This window comes from Saimiri boliviensis, chromosome 2, assembly GCF_048565385.1.
Source record: "Saimiri boliviensis isolate mSaiBol1 chromosome 2, mSaiBol1.pri, whole genome shotgun sequence".
Lineage (NCBI taxonomy): Eukaryota > Metazoa > Chordata > Mammalia > Primates > Cebidae > Saimiri > Saimiri boliviensis.
In genome coordinates, this window is record NC_133450.1 from 90,743,513 (window position 1) to 90,761,397 (window position 17,885).

Sequence of the window (17,885 nt, forward strand, 5' to 3'; positions counted from 1 at the left end):
CACACACAATCACTAATGCCCACTATGCTGCAAAAATAAGCATTAAGCCTATTAATCTGAAACAGCTAATAAAAAGGGGCTTCTTTGGCCCCTATCACAGGGCAAGTGTCTACAGAAACTGGCATTCGAATCTACATGTATCTGACTCAAAAGCAATGCTTTTTATTTTCTTTTAATTTTATGTATTTATGTTGCAAAAGGTAACAGAGTTACCTGTTTCACAGGTTTATTAAGGTTTATATGGTATACATAAGGCATATAAAAATTAATCTCACTGATATTTTCTATCACAACTGAAGTTCAAATACATAGTAACCACAATTATCCTTGATTCCTGTCACTTAGCCTCTCCTATCACCCAGCCAAAAATTCTCCTCCCTGGAGACACAGCAGTTTCTCGTTTATTTAATATATTGACAAGCAAATACATGAAAGAATATGTGTACATACCATATATTTGAATTCCTCCCCATCCCATTTTAAATAATTTAAACAATTGCATAGTTCACACACTATTTTGCATATGACTTTTTCCACTTTAACAGTGCATCTCAGAGATTATTCCATATCATTACATAAACTTTAAATATTTTTTATATTACATAGTATCCCATTGTACTGATGTACCATCACTTTAAAAGCAGTCTATTATTGATAGACATTGGATTTTTTTCTAATTATTTGCTGTTATAAAAATTTTAGAATGAGTAACCTTGAGCTACATAATTTTATAAATGCGTACAGATAATTATTCCTATAGATCTTGGATGTCAGAAGTCATGCCCTCTCCACTATTGTATGCTATCTCAGAATTCTAAAAAACAACTCACAATCAGACTTATGTTGACTTATTTTATTTAAAAACTTTAAATACCCAAATTATGCTTTTTATGCTTTTTGTTTTATTTAAAAAATTGGAAATGTTTTTTCAGAATATGCTCAAAAACCAAACAGTCTGAGAGATGGTTTTAAGCCAAGGTAAAAGGACTTTAAAACCGGTGGCATAAACAGTGTGCTGGCTCTCTCTTCTCATTCAGACGGTACCTGGCCCTGAAGACTCCATGTCCCCCTGCATCGTGCTGATGCTCGGAGACTGAAAGCAATCCTCGGGGTTCCCCGAGGGCAGCGGCACGGACATCTCGGCGGGGGGCATCTGTGAAGCGGAGAGTGGCACTGCTTTCCCACCTGCACAAAGGAGAAGCTCATTCAGCTCTCAACAGCATGTCCTAAGTATTTACGTGCTTTTATACTTTGCGAAATAATGTGGCGGGGGGCGGGAATCCAAATAAGGACAGCATACAAAGGAATCTCTCGTCCCAAAGTGCTCAGAAATTGTCAGAGAGATAAAACATACCTTCCTCCTTTCTACCCTCACTCCTAATCAGTCAGAGAGAACATTTCAAGAGTATACAAGCTAAAAGTTGTGATATAGAGGATAAATGCTAAGTAAGATCAAACAGAGTTGAGGGCCTAGTCTCTGATATCCAGACTTAACTTCTTGCTGGTGGTGTGACTTTCAGCAAGTTATTTTACCACTCGAAAGTTGAGTTTACCGTATGTTAAATGGGATAATAGTACCTACCTTGCATAGTATAGTGAGGATAAAAGAGTGGCAGTGAAGAGCTCAGTAACAGAGCTTAGCACCTCAGTAAGTGCTCAAATACTAAGCCCTCCCATTACCACTAAAAGACTGCCATTATTATTACTGTTACCATTAAGTAAATAGCTAGAAAAGAAATAAAACACTGTGATAGCCTGAAATTAAAGATTTGTGGTTAGTTAGAACAAGAACGGGTTCCGTTTTTTTTAAAGAGGTAAGATATGAGCCATGTAGAAGGCATTTGAAGTCAAAGGTTGCCAAGGCACTTTGCTCTTCCTCCTATTCCTAAAAAAATGGACCCTTAAATTCAGGAGCCTGTCATTAATAATGATTTACTGAGTGCCTAAGGGGGCAATGCTATTAGTTAACCGAAGTGATATAAGGTTAGCAATGTCAGAGGAAAAACATATTGCAGTGGTCATCCAAATACTGACACTTGTCTTTGGAAAGCATTTTTCTCTATAAAATAGACTTTTCTCACTATTGTAGACATTATCTCTATATTTAATGAAATATGAAAAAAAATTCCCACTCCATGGAATGAGAGCAATATTATAATGCCTAATATGAAACCTTGCTGGCGGCAGAGGGGAGGCAGTTTGGGGTAAATAATTTATTAATATGTAAAAAATTCAAAGTTGATTACATAAGTGTATCTATTTGCCTACACTCAAATTCACCCCTCTAAGTTTAAAGCAAAATGCCCAAGAATACTATCAACTTGGTATTATTTAAAACAAAACCCAAAAATCCTCATTTTAAATTTCATGGATTTACCATAGACATAAGAATAATAAATACCTTAAAAACAAATTATCTTAAAAATCTTAAGGACATATTTCAGACAAGAGTCACAGTAATTTTTCTAAAATCCCTTTATGTTTTTCAAGTAGTTTCCACAGTAATAAAGTCAAAGTTTCATTAAATGTTTACAGGAGGCACAGTACAATTAGACAGTTCTGGAGATTTTAATGATGACTCAATCACAGCTGTCCAAGATCAGAATACTTGTAAAAGGCAAATTCCTTTCATATAAGGAAATTTTAAAAAGACTATTTTAAATACTATATCATTCCTTTTTGTTACTTGTATCAATTTCATTTTTTTTATGAAAAGGGAGAGGAAAATAAGATTTGGCACCATTACAGCAATATCACAAACTATATAATACCATAGTATTTAAAAAGAAAGCAAGTCTTACATCAATTTAAATAAATAGGAAAAAACTTGAGTCTTTTCAGTTTGTCAGGATATAAGAAAAATGAATAGACATTAAGAACATTTTTAATTTTTTTTAAAATTTTTTTTTTTTTGAGACAGGGTCTTGCTCTGTCACCTAGGCTGGAGTACAATGGCATGATCATGGCTCACTGCAGTATCAACCTCCCAGGCTCAAGCGATCCTTCCACCTCAGGCTCCCAAGTAGTTAGGACCACAGATATGTACCACCATCTCTGGCTAATTTAAAAAAATTTTTTGTAGAGGGACGGTCTCCGTATGTTACCCTGGCTGCTCTCAAACTCCTTGGTCTCAAGTGATCCTCCTACTTCAGCCTTCCAAAGTACCGGCATTACAGATGTGAGCCACCATGCCTGGCCTTAAAAATGTGTATAGGATAAGCATCAATAATATATGATATTTAAATATTCTTATATTTTACAAAGCCATGATGCAGAATATACAAAATAACCGAGGGAAGCAGCTTACCTCATCAACAAAGTAAAAACTGACACTGGATATAACTAAGTCCTAGAACAAATTAATTTTCCACTCATACGAACAACTTAATGTTACCTTCTCCTAATTATTCTTAAGAAAAACTCCTTTCCTTGAGTTACACATCTGCCAAAACCAACAGTGATACCAAATACTCTTCTTTTCTCTGTTATTTAATTTCACAAAACCGCTCTGTTTATACCTTCATTTTCTACTTTGTGCATAAAATTACTGATTAAATTGCTCAACGTTGTAACAAGAGTTACAACTTTTTAGGGCTGGGGGGATCTCCTAGAAGTTTCCAAGTCTCAAGGAACATACTCAATCACTACAAGCATTTCTTGCAGTTACTGCCTTATACTTATGTATTACAATTCAGCTTTTGTAATTATCTTTTCTCCATCATATTATCTGATCCTCACAGTAATTCTGGGAAATAGACAAGGTAATTGAGGCCCAGAGATGCTAAAATGGGCTTCTCCAAAAGCATATATGTATGAACTAAACATCTATATGACTCTTCTGTATGTATGGAGCTAACAGCATACGCAGATGAAGAAGACAGAGCCCTGATCCTCGAGAAGTTCATCACTTAATAGAGAGAATAAACATGTATAGGAATACTTAGTTTAAATAAGGTGGAAGGTAGCCATTGAGTTGGGACTGAAAAGATGATGGGAAAGCAATGAAGGAAAAGAGAACAACAAAATAAAGTTAATACGTTAAGGAAACTCTGAGTATTCTGATATCAAATATTGTCTGGATAGGAGGAATGGTGAGAGGAGGCTGTAAAGGAAGGCCAGGGACAAGCCTGGTAAAAGAGTAAAGAGTCACAAAAGATTCTGAGCAGAGGAGTAATTTGAGCAAATGTATGGTCTAATATCCAGCATCTATAAGGAACTTAAACAAATTTACAAGAGAAAAACAACCCCAAAGGACATGAACAAACACCTTTCAAAAGAAAACATACATGGGGCTAGCAAGCATATGAATAAAAGCTCAACATTACTACATATTAGAGAAATGCAAGCCAAAACCACAATGAGGTCCCATCTCATACCAGTCAGAATGGCTATTATTAACAAGCTAAAAAATAACAGAAGCTGGTGAGGTTGTGGAGAAAAGGGAGCACTTACTCACTTGGTAGGAGTGTAAATTAGTTCAACCATTGTGGAAAGTAGTATGGTGATTCCTTAAAGAGCTAAAAGCAGAACTACCATTAGACCCAGCAATTCTATTACTAGGTGTATACTAAGTGGAATGTAAATCATTCTTCCATAAAGACACATGTAGGCAGATGTTCACTGAAGCACTTTTCACAAGAGCAAAGGCATGGAATCAACCCAAATGCCCATGAATGACAAACTGGATAAAGAAAACGTGGTACATGTTTACCGTGGAATACTATGCAGCCATAAAAAAAACAAGATCATGTCTTTTGCAGGAACATGGATGAAGCTGTAAGCTATCATCCTTAGCAAACTAATGCAGGAACAGAAAACCAAATACTGCACGTTCTCACTTTAGAGTAGGAGCTAAATGATGAGAACTCATGAACACATGGAAGTGAACAATAAAAACTGGGATCTACTTGAGGTTGGAGGGTGAGAGGAAAAAGAGGAGCAGAAAAAATAACTATTGGGTATTTGGCTTAATAACTGGGTGATAAAATAATCTGTACAACAAACCCCCATGGCCCAAGTTTACCTATACAAGAAACATTCTTCATATTGTACCCCCAAACCTAAAATAAAAGTTTTTTTTTTTTAAAAAAAAACGTAAAAATCATTCTAACAGTTCTTTAGAAAATAAAGAGAGGAGAGGGATCTATAAAAATCGTCCATGGAAGATCTAATGATCCTTGGCAGTGGAAAAAGAGTCAAGATATTTTGGATGGAGACTTAGTACTTATCAAGAATCAAGTTTCACTCTGAAATGACAGATACGGTTGACTGACTAGCCAGTAATAAGAACACAACAAACTTGGGGGCTACTGAAGTACAAAGAGATGGTAAGGTATTAGCACCAGCTATCCACCTGATGAATCTGAACGCCTGCAAGACGTGTGAATGGACTTCTCCAGGAGGCAACTAGAGTCAAAGATTGAAGACTGTGACACAGTTTTAGAAATACAGAATTAGCAGTCATCTACACAAATATAATGGAGCAATGAGAATTGCAATCAACTAGGGAGAAAAAGTAGACTGAGAATAGCAATAATGACAAAAATGTGGGGAAGAGTAAGGAAAGATGAATAAAGGAAAACAAAAGGAAAGATCAGAGAGAAAAATAAGAAGATTCCTTTTACAGTAGAGAGTCACACAAGGTTAAGGATGGTTTTCAAAAAAGAAAGCCTAGTATAATTCACCTAATTAATTAATAATTGTTAGAGTTGAGACTACAAGGCACTAAACCAAATACCTTAATTACCCACATAAAAATTATTACTTTTTAAGGTAGTTGAGGGTAATTCCATTTAAGTTCTGCTATGTAATGAATGATAGGAGCAGCTAAGAAGATGAGCAGTGATCAAGTTTGAAGCACAAGCCCTTTTATGACAGGTCAAGACGAGGGTCCAAATTAGGTCACGTAGGAACGGCCCCACCCAGACTGCTAGAGTGAGGATTCTGTATGGGAAGCAGTAGAAGGCAGAGGGGGATAAGAGAATGGATTCTGGAACAGGGCAGAGCTGCGTTCATCCATCCATCCAACAAAATATCAACGGTGCCTGGCACTGTTCTAGACTCTAGAGAATGGAGCAGTGAAGAAAACAAAGGCTCCAACCTCACTGGCCGCACATTCTGTTGGGTTTATGGGATGAATGACAAGTAATGAAACAAACATCTAATATAACAAAAAGTGACAGGTTTTGTATATTATTTTGTATCCCTCTTACCACTTACCTATAAAGAAAAATAGGTAAGTGGTAAGAGGGATACAAAATAATAAGAGACTGAAAAGGTTATGTAAGTTATCTGAACCCCAGTTTTCTCAACTATTAAAAAAAATATGAGTACCTACTTCAGAGGTTTTTATGAGGATTCGTTGAGATAATACATACAAAGTGCTTTGTATAGTGCTGGAACATAGAAAGCGATCAAACAGATCGGTCCTTACTTTTATGTAATTGGAAAGCCACTATCCAAGAGGCAATGAAGCTGAGGGTGGGCTGCAAAAGGTACTCTGCTTTTGAAGGAAAAATAAGAATTTTTCACTGAAACACAATTAAGAAAAAAAGAGGGAGGGGGGAAAGAGAGAGTGTACTCTGGAAGGCCTCCAAATAGTTATGCTAGTTTAAACTCTAGTTAACGGTGTTTTAATCAAGAAGTTATATCATTAAAATGTACCATCTTATCTAAAGGTATTTGTTTATGTACATTTTGGGGGAAAAAAATTTTTTTGAGGTGTCGCCCAGGCTGGAGTGCAGTGCCGTGATCTTGGCTCACTACAACCTCCACCTCCCGGGTTCAAGCGACTCTTCTGCCTTAGCCTCCTGAGTAGCTGGGATTACTGGCGCATGCCACCATGCCTGTCTAATTTTGTATTTTTAGTAAAGACAGGGTTTCACCATGTTGGTCAGGCTGGTCTCAAACTCCTGACCTCGTGACCTGCCTGCCTCTGCCTCCCAAAGTGCTGGGATTATAGGCATGAGCCACCACCCTGGCTGAAAGCTTTTTAAAGTATTCATTTACACAAGCTAAACCACAGTTTTAGAACTTTGCAAGAGAACTCCTTAACTGGGAACATTAAAAAAAAGCATCACTTAGATTATTGTGAACAAGCGAAAAGGGTAACATTCATGAAAAATTTACATTTTTTAAAAGAAAAGACATAACATTTTAATAAATCACCATGAAAGCAAATATAAATCTTCTACCTCTATTAAATATAGTTTGATGCCTTTAAAGTTTGACTTTTTAAATTTGCACAGTCAAGTCATTATGATGTAATTGTTTCAACAGCTGTTTTCAGGTCTATAAAAAAGACAGTTCCTTGATTTCATGGGTTTGCAGTATGTCATTTAACCTGGCATGCATTTAAGCTGGGCATGCCATGGAGTCAGCCCATGCATTAGAAGCTTCCTGAGACATAATTTAATACACTTTTTAGACATTTGAAATTCCAAGTTTTTGCTTTAGAAATATTTAAAATTAATAAAGAAAGTTTATGTTTTCTGTTTTGGATGTTGGATTTATAAAAATAAGTAAAAGAAAAACTATAATTTATTTTAAGTAATATGCTATATAATGAATGGTAGGAATCAATTCTCTGAATTGTTTTTCCAGTGATAGTGGTGAAATATCAGTTCCTCTCCTGTTAATTGTGGCTGTCTTATTCTCTGCAACTTGATTGCAGCACTTACCAAACTGCACTGTAATTATTTATGTTTATCTGTCATGTCTTCCAGACAATGCATTCCTTAAGAGCATGGACAGTCTCTCGAACTGACAGTCTTTGTGTTCTGAGTGACTAGTATAGCAAGTACACAGTATTTGTGACTTATCACCTTGTATTACTGTTACCAACTTGTAAGTCTGTTGTTCCCGTTAAATATGTGCTCTACTAGGACAGTGACTGTGTCTTATTTACCTCAGCATTCTACAAAGCCTCAGCAGGATGCTGGGCAAATAGTGGACCTTGAAATGACTGCTGCACCAAATTGATTTGTTTTTACCTAGGGAGTCTGTGATTGCTCTTTGCTAGCAGCTTGCTTAGATTCATGCTGACTAGATCTTGTCTTTAAAATCAGCCCTGAGTTCCAGCAGTGCAGTTGCTTCCTAGCTGTCTGTGAAAATGTTACAGTATTTCACCCATGTTTTATTGACTACTTGAAGCATTTTTCCCGTCCACCCTGGCCTCATCCACTCTTGTGCCAATTCCTGTGTCAGCAGCTGCTAAACTACCCTGCTGTATTCAATTCTCTTCACATACTTAACCCCATCCTACAGATTGTGCAACATCAGAGCCCCAGTGTTAGAGAATAAACACAAGTCTTGATGAAGAAGGTGCCTCATCATTTGATGTGAAGTATATAGTATGCAATATTTTATTTAATTCTGCTTTCCAGAATTAGTCACTATTAAACATTTCTTTTCTTATTCATGTTTTAAAAAGGGTAACATCCCAAAATATATTTTAGGCATATAAATCCTATTACTTTTTTGTTTTTCAAATGAGTTGACAAATGCTTATTTTAAAATTTACAATTTAAGGTAAAAACAAAACAGTTCTTATAGGAAGAATAAATGTTCCGGCACCTGTAAAAACAACTCCAATTCTTTTTCCTCTAAAAAGCAATCGTTAATGTGAAAGATCTGTTTCTTCTTATGCCAGGTTCCAGCTGCTTCACTTTGTTTAAAACTGACTTCAAAGTTTAAACAGTGTCCTGTCCCCACAAATAACCTCCCCCAGATGGAATTATCTCGAGTCCTGTCCTCATTGCTCAAATACCATACCTGCAGCCTTTTAATTCATCATTTTATAAACTTTCCAACGCGAAACAATAGGTTTCTTTTTCTGTCCCCTAACTTACGCCTTTTGGAGAACTGAGTTTATACCTGGGGTGAATTTACAGATATTTCAGAAGAATTAAAAATTGCTATTAGTATTTCTACTGTGTTGATTATTAAGAAAGAAAGAATAAGGAAATGAAAAAATCTGAACAGCTCCAAGTTCAAGAACTTTTAAAGTAAAAATCTTACCTGTAAATACAGATGTGAGGTACAGATTGGGCTCAGTTTGTGTCCGATCCATATCACCTGGTGAAACCAAATAAAAATTTATCTTTTCAGAAGAAAATCAGTTAAGCATAAAAATAATCATGAGTCATTCCTATTCACTAAAAGAACACAAACCAAATGTATTCCCACCGTTATTCTCATAAAACCAGGTAAACGGAAGCCTGATCTAGCGGCCTCGATGTAAAGAAGGAAGTTGAACAGCTGAATTTTAATGACTATCAATAGAAAATACTTTATGTAACAGATTATTGTCTTTATGCATCACAGATGAGGGAGAGGGGAAAGCAAAGGGTCATGATAGAATCTGAAATTTATATTAAATAAAGGAAATTCATGGGCCATTTCTTCCAACATGAAAAGTTTTCACAGATTCTCTTACCTAATAATTTAATAGTTACAAAAAGAGGTTTAGAATCTCCCTTCTTCCTAGGCCAGCCTTGGGCATGTTACTCAATACAATCAGTAGGAAACAACCAATAAAGCTGTCAGGGAGCACAAAAGAGTAATACACTATTATACAAAAGCTATTATACCAAAGTGAATTTTTAGTATTAAGGTAAAATAGGCAGAGGAAAAACTCTTTTATGGACAGAGAATTGGAAAGTTAACTGAAGAGAGAAACCTGTAGCACATATTCATCTCAGGCCAACAAGATAATACCGAGGACATGGCTTCGTTTTGATGCTGTTAATCTGTGCTGTGAAGTACAGTTAATTAACAACCTTCTGTAACTGTTATTTCAAGCAAATTCTTGGGGCAGGGTGATACGAAAAAAATTATAATGTTGCATAATCAGTATTTCTTTTCTAATTTTCTTTAAGATAAAAATCAGTTACCTCTCAAGCTTCTTTTATTTCACAAAAATTTCAGGTGGTACATGTACACAATGGAGTGTTATTCAGCCATGAAAAAGAATGAGATCCTGTTTTTTGCAACAATATGGATAGAACTGGAGGTCATTATGTTAAGTGAAATAAGCCAGGCACAGAAAGACAAACTTTGAAGGTTCTCAATTATTTGTGGGAGTTAAAAATAAAAACAAGCCCGTGAGGTGATTCATGCCTGTAATCCAAGCACTTTGGGAGTCTGAGACAGGTGGATCGCTTGAGCTTAGGAGTTCAAGACCGGCCTGGGCAACATGGCGAGACCCAGTTTCTACAAAAAATACAAAAAGTAGCCAGGTGTGCTGGCTTGTGCCTGTGGACCTAGCTACTTGGGAGGCTGAGATGGGAGGATGGCTTGAACCCAGGAGGCAGAGGTTGCAGTGAGCCAAGATGGTGTCATTGTACACCAGCCTGGGAAATAATGCCAGGCTGGAAAAAAAAAAAGAAAGAAAAAGAAAACAATTGAACCCATGTAGATAGACAGTAGAAGAATGGTTACCACAGGCTGGGAATGGTAGTGAGGGTGGTAGGGAAGTGGGAAGGGTTAATGGGTTTAAAAAAAAAAAAAAAAAAGAATGAATAAGACAGTAATTTGCTAGCACAGAAGGGTGACTATAGTAAAAAATAATTTAATTGTACATTTTCAAATAACTGAGTATAACTGGATTGTTTGTAACAAAAAGGATAACTGCTTGAGGTGATGAATACTCCATTTACCCTGATATGATTATTACACACTGCATGCCTGTATCAACATATCTCATGTAACCCATAAATACATATAGTCACTTAGTATTCATAAAAATTAAAACTTGAAACAATTTCTAAATTAAAAAATTTCTAAAAATTTGGGTAGAGTTTTATGGTATTTAAATGAGTAATATTATAAGCATTGCGTATTTCATTATGCTGGGCAATATATTCTCGCTGGAGATACACATTCATGCTAAACTATTGTAGTTATACTTTAGAAAACTTACAAAAATATAGTTTTATAAGGCGAGTGAAAAAATACAAATTAGGTATCTGATATACACAAACAGACCAAAATTAAACATCCAACTGTGATACAGGTTTTGCTTGTTTTTTAAAGAAGTGGGGGTTTTATTCTGTCACCCAGGCTGGAACGCAGTGGCACAATCATAGCTCACTGCAGCCTTGATCTCCTGGGTCCAAGAGATCCTGCCATCCTGCCATCTCAGCCTTCCCAGTAGCTAGGACTACAGGTATCTGCCACTATGCCCTGCTCAACTGTGATATAATTTTTAAAAATCTTTAAATGTATTAAAAGTACTTACTATGATATTAATGGTTACATGCTATCTATGTTCACTTCTCACTCTGTTTCTAAATTTCCAAGAGTTAGAGAGGGAAAGAAATTATTACTGCTTGGTCCCTCCAGCTTAATAGAGCTCCCTTTCAAATCTACAAAGAACATATAGTATAAACATGAAAACACAGGTATCAATATCACCTCAGAGATCCCTTCCATTGAAGAACCACTTTTTATAGCAAGTAATGAGACTATTACCTACCTAACTGGGTTGATCAAGGATCTTAGCAAAGTATGCCACATGAAGTGTACATAAATGGTAACTACGACATACTGTTGTTGCTATTATTGTAAACATAAACAAAACTCTCCTCAATCAAAACAGGGAGAATCTTGACTTCTATAGTGATATCTTTTAACAGTTAAAAAAAAGAAAGCCACTATCACAATATCAGAGTTGACTACTTTTAACTTATAAGTAGTAGCTTCATAATTCTCACTTTTTGATTAATGTGGTTTATTGGAAGGGTGAGTATTGTGCTCTGCAGTTGATGCTTAAAGTTGCAAAGATAGCCTACAACTAGGTCAACGCAACTTGAAAACTGCTTCTCAAGTTTGTCGGTTCTTAAAAATCTTTATATTGCCAATCAAAACTGAAAAAACAAACCACTTACTGGTATTGAAGTCAAAAGGTTAGAAGGAAAATTTTGGAATTATTTCATCTACAAATTTCTATTAACATTTCTATGGAAATTTTGAATGAGCAATACTGACTAGAAATTGAGTTATGTATTAACTATAAATATAATTTATATTTCTATCTTTGCCACAAAAAGCTGACTTTTAACTTTTACTTAAATGTTTGAAGACGCTACAAAATAAGAAACAAGTGATCTTAGATTTGGAAATACAATTCCAGCCTGGAAAAGCAGGGATACTGCTGAAAAAGCTTTAATTGAAGGCACACAGCGGGTACTGGTATTACACTACTTGTACACACTCTGCCTTTTCCAAACACTCATCTTATTTCAGTATTTTAGCTTTTCATTTCAAATAATCATTTAAAATACTGTTGCTATCTACGGTGCCAATTGAAAGTAAGCCATATTATAGTTAGTATACAAGCTTTTCAACAATTGGTATTTTTCAAGGAATACTACACAGCCATAAAAAAGAATGAAATCATGTTCTTTCCAGCAACATATATAGAGCTGGAGGCCGCTATCCTAAGTGAATTAACTCAGAAGCAGAAAACCCATGACCACATATTCTCATTTATAAATGGGAGCTAAACAATAGGTACAAATGGACATATGGATGGAAATAATAGACAATGGAAACTCCAAAAGCCGGGTTTGTGGGGGCAGGGTTGAAAAATAACCTATCAAGTACAATAGTCACAATTTGGGTAATGGGTATATTAGAAGCCCAATCCCCCTCAATTCAGCAATATACCAATATATCCATGTAATAAACATATTCATGTACCCCTGGAATCTAAAATAAAATAAAATTTATAAAAATTGGTATTAAAAAACTAGAAATTTGGGCTTTATAATGGTTGCACTCTCATGTTTAAAAAAATTATTTTGGGCTTGAAAGTTTATCTTCTGACTCTTTAATGCTATTTTCAGTAAGAGTCACTGGTATAGCAATATTATATCTGTAAATCTTTATAGTATTGTTTTAAGCAGATTCTTTACGAATTACCTAAGAAAACAGTATAAAACTATAAGGCTGTTAACCACAAAACAAGGATATAAAGATGAAGCCCCCTAAATGTGAATTTTTAACCCACAAAACAAAAGACAAATTTTTAAAGGGATAATGTCCAAAATTTAAAACAAAATCTAATAAGGAGAAATCTAAAATTAGTAACAGTCAGGATAGCTGCATTTTTATACTAATCTTAGTTCACTAAAAGAAAATCCAAGAAATTATTAGAGTACTTAAAAATGTATTAAAAAGTTAGAACTTGTTAAATAACCTGGCCAGATACTCCAAATTAAGTTTCTCAGTGGCTGCATATCTACTAGGTACACAAACTCTCTCAAATAATAGCATTTTCAGAAATAGGACCCTGGCAGCATAAAAGTATATATCCAACTGCCAAGAAGTTGATAATTAATTCAAAAAATAGATGACCCACATATCCTGAATGCAAATCACAATTAACTTGAGTAATGTACATTTAATTATTAAAGCTCATTAAAAAGCATTTAAGTACTTGACTGTATTGCTGTTGGTGTTATAACAGAGAGAGTGCCTGCCTTTTAGGGGCAAGAATGTCTAGAGGGACATTCAGCATTAAAATTTGGTTGAGGACTGAGTCTCTATGTTTTAGTAGACAACTTTATCTACGATTCACTTCCTGTTAGTTGAACAGCCTGTGAAACAGCTACTAAAACAAATTCCTCTCAGAACATTCTTTATAAAACCATGCCATAATAGTTTAAAAACTAAAAGAATCTTAAAAACTAAAATAGATTTGCCTGCTGAAGATGCCATACATACTGTACGATTTCATTAATGTAAAGTACAAACAAGGAAACTAATCTAGGCTGTTAGAAGTCAGAATAGTGGTTTTATGCTTGTGGGAGTGGAGACGGTGGCTGAAAAGGAGCATGAGGGCCTTCGGGGGTCTGGCAGTGTTCAGTTTCTTGAGCTGAATACTGCTGGCACAAGTGTACTGTATTTGTGAAAATTCTTTGAGCTGTGTACTTACGATATGTATACTTTTCTGAATCTATATTATTCTTCCATAAAAAAGTTAAAATTGAAAAAACCAATAGGTTAGTTTCAGCAATTAGAAGATTATACCTTTGTAGTTTTAAACATTTTTTCCAATGATAAAATAGCCAAATTACTATCATTACTAGGTAGCCTTTAATATCAAACAAACGGTTATGCTAAGTCATAGGCTGTACTGATGACTACAAAGATGAATTCCTTTCTATTTTATTTTCTAGGAACCTTGAAATACCAGTGCACTGAAATTATTCAGAAGCAGAAGGTGAGTTTCTGTTGTTGCTGCAGTTTAACTCTCACAAGGCTTACCATCTAGGATACTTCATGCTCTACGACAATCAGCCACTTGATTTAATTGAAAGCACAAACTATAATCCAGTTTTAACTAATCTTTACAGCATCAAAAAAATCTTAATACATCATCAATTCACATTTAATTCCTTTCTTTGGTACAAAAGAAGTTTGCTGTTTCAGTTTATGTCTATTAAGCAATAACATCATAACTACACTTAACAATATCTTTGTCAATAGTAATGCCCATAATTCTAATTCACCTATACTACAACAGGTCACAGATTGTTAGAGAAGATCATTATTATAACATTCTTATAAATGTCATTTGATAAGTAGCAAAGCTGAAGGCAAAGTAACTCCCTAATATTTACTAGGCAGTTTGAAGCTAAGTGCCTCTATATCTATACACAGAAAATCCATTTTCTGATATGGAAATCCCTCCTAAATATGAAAACTTCTCTCAAATTGTGGCTTGTGATTATCACCAAAAATACACTGTATCATCTGTGTAGCCTTGACAGTAGGTTTTGACATCTCTAGTCATTTCTAACTAAATATGGAAACAAAAATTAAAGTGACATAGTGACCAGTTCACTTCCCTAAGGCCAGACCTGGTAACTTTTGAAACAGTGAAAGAATGAAAAATGAGCTTTCAAATACAGGAAGCCACTAGAAAATAAGAACACCACCATTCCACATCCTAAAATAAGAGCTTTAAAGATTTTCTGTTCAATGCAAGTTTCGGGGCAAGGGGGAGAGAGGGAGAGGGTGGGTTTCTGCTCACTGTACACATGACACCAATGGGAATAAGGGCCAGTCCAAGTTCTACGTTACCATTACTCTGAGTAATAGTTCCAAGCTGTAAGGCACAGCTGTATAGGCCCTGCCAGCAAGGCCATCGCAGCAGTGCTTTGACAGCGTGGGGCCCCGAAGTGTCAGGATATAGAGAAGGCAGCAGTTGCTGGCTGTGAAAACAGTCTGATACAAACCAGATGGGAACTTACTAGATGGGCAACACAAAGGAAAACAATTGGCTCATTCAACAAAGTCAGGCCCCTGCCCCAGAGAATTCACAGAAGACAATAACAGTCACCCAGAGTTGATGCAAACAAGAAACAGGCATGTGGTTACAGTTTAAAGAATTGTTTTTCCTTAGACTAAACAAAGTTTTGATTTCTAATTCTTGTATTCATTAATTGAAGTTTGGTGGACAGGTCTTTTTGCTAAAGACAAATATTTCATTTCTTTTGTGACACCAACAGAAATATACGAGAACACAGAAACTAATTTTGTGCTGCTTCCTCTAAAGTGCTATGAACATAAGCTGAGCTATTTCAGGAAACTGGCAAATTTAGAAAAGGATTGATCATGCTGACACAGTAATTAGAAAATATCCAACTTATTATTTCCAGGATTTCCGAAGTCCTAGTTAGTGTAATGTAGGCAGAATGACACAAAAAGCAATAATCGCAAGGCTCTCAGAAGTATATTTCTACCTAAACTGTGTTTTCTGACTTTACTAGGTGGTAGAGTATTACTGCAATTATAGTCCCAAGAAGGAAGTGCTCATGTTTTCCATAGCCTCTGTGAGGCTCACCACACAAAAGGGTACCTGTCCATTCTGAGCTGGCAAGTATAACAAAGGCTAACAATTAGATTTTAAGATACCTTTTAGCAATAACATTTTACTGAAAGACTTTCGTGGGTATATATTCCACAATAGAGTAACTTGTTTTATCATTTTAACAGAGAGTAAACAGCATTTAGCTTAAAAGAATTCACAAGTATTGCATTTCTTCTTACTAGAAACCCAAGAGTAATTCTGACCTCTGTATTTACTCCCAATTAAAAAATATACTCAAGAAAGTCTTAAATATGTAATCACCATTTGTAGGTCATGAATAAGGAACCCATCAGGGACACTCTGAAAACAATGAGGTATATTTACCAAGCATTTGTCATGCACATATTTTAAAATATTTTGTAATTAAGTGATCCTATTTTATTTTGCTTTTATAATAATAAATAGATTTCTTAAAAAACATGTTTTCTGAAAAGGATGAAGTTGGTTTCATTTTCACCTGTGGAACTGTAAAAAATACTGTGGTGTATGACACATGGCTTGGGTTTCCAATTTTGAACGTGTTGCACTGCCCAGATTATTCCCATTGACTCCTCCCATCCTAAAAGCTGAGGCTAGACACAAAGACCCTTTCCTGTTCCATTAGATCTTTCAACCTATGCAAGGTAACTCTGAGGTAAGCCAGAGAAACAGAAGTAAAGTAACAATTTGATATGTAGTTTGATGCCGTCTTAAGTATTTCCAGCCATAGGTCTTTACCTTGGCTTCTCTGCTGCAGACACACACATGTTCATACATATTTTATTATTATTATTATACTTCAAGTTCTGGGATACATGTACAGAACGTGCAGGTTTGTTACATAGGTATACACATGCCATGGTGGTTTGCTGCACCCATCAACCCTTCATCTACATTCGGTATTTCTCCTAATGCTATCCCTCCTGTAGTCCCCGACCACCCACCAGGTCCTGGTGGGTGATGTTCCCCTCCATGCGTCCATGTGTTCTCAGTGTTCAACTCCCACTTATGAGTGGGAAGCGGTGTTTGGTTTTCTGTTCCTGTTAGTTTGTTAGTTTGCCGAGAATAATGGTTTCCAGCTTCATCCATGTCCCTGCAAAGGACATGAACTCATCCTTTCTTATGGCTGCATAATATTCCATGGTATATATATGCCACGTTTCTTTGTCCAGTCCATTATTGATTAGCATTTGGGATGGTTCAAGTCTTTGCTATTGTGAACAGTGCTGCTATAAACATACATGTGCATGTGTCTTTATAGTAAAATTTTTTATAATTCTTGGGTATACACCCAGTAATGGGATTGCTGGGTCAAATGGTATTTCTGGTTTTAGATCCTTGAGAAATCGCCACACTGTCTTCCACAATGGTTGAACTAATTTACACTCCCACCAACAGTGTAAAAGCATTCCTATTTCTCCATACCCTCTCCAGGATCTGTTGTTTCCTAACTTTTTAATGATCACCATTCTAACTGCCATGAGATAGTATCTCATTGTGGTTTTGATTTGCATTTCTCTAAAGACCAGTGACAATGAGCTTTTTTTCCTATGTTTGTTAGCCACATAATTGTCTTCTTTTGAGAAGTGTCTGTTCATATCTTTAGCCCACTTTTTGATGGGGTTGTTTTTTTCTTGTAAATTTAAGTTCTTTGTAGATTCTGGATATTAGCCCTTTGTCAGATGGATAGATTGCAAAAATTTTCTCCCATTCTGCAGGTAGCCTGTTCACTCTGATGATGGTTTGTTTTGCTGTGCAGAACCTCTTTAGTTTAATTAGATCCCGTTTGTCAATTTTGGCTTTTGTTGCCATTGCTTTTGGTTTTTTAGTAATAAAGTCTTTGCCCATGCCTCTGTCCTGAATGGTATTGCCTAAGTTTCCTTCTGGGGCTTTTATGGTTTTAGGCCTTACATTTAAGTCTTTAATCCATTTTGAGTTAATTTCTTATAAGGTGTAAGGAAGGGGTCCAGTTTCAGTTTTCTATATATGGCTAACCAGTTTTCCCAACACCATTTAGTAGAGAGGT

At 35.7% G+C, this 17,885-nt stretch overlaps 1 protein-coding gene across 3 annotated transcripts in view; it reads right to left on the minus strand.

Moving 5' to 3' along the window:
- Positions 1 to 17,885, minus strand: part of KIAA0586 (KIAA0586 ortholog) — a 136,085-nt gene that overhangs the window by 18,124 nt on the left and 100,076 nt on the right. For 2 of the 3 annotated variants that reach the window (XR_012516292.1, XM_074393882.1), the window contains exons 30-31: positions 9,019 to 9,075; positions 1,045 to 1,185 (exon numbers count right to left, since the gene is read on the minus strand). Coding sequence is in view for 2 of the 3 variants with exons in the window: in XM_074393882.1 (XP_074249983.1) it covers positions 1,045 to 1,185; positions 9,019 to 9,075 (198 nt within the window). In the remaining variant the exon portion in view is untranslated. The other variant, XM_074393883.1, reaches the window with a different exon arrangement.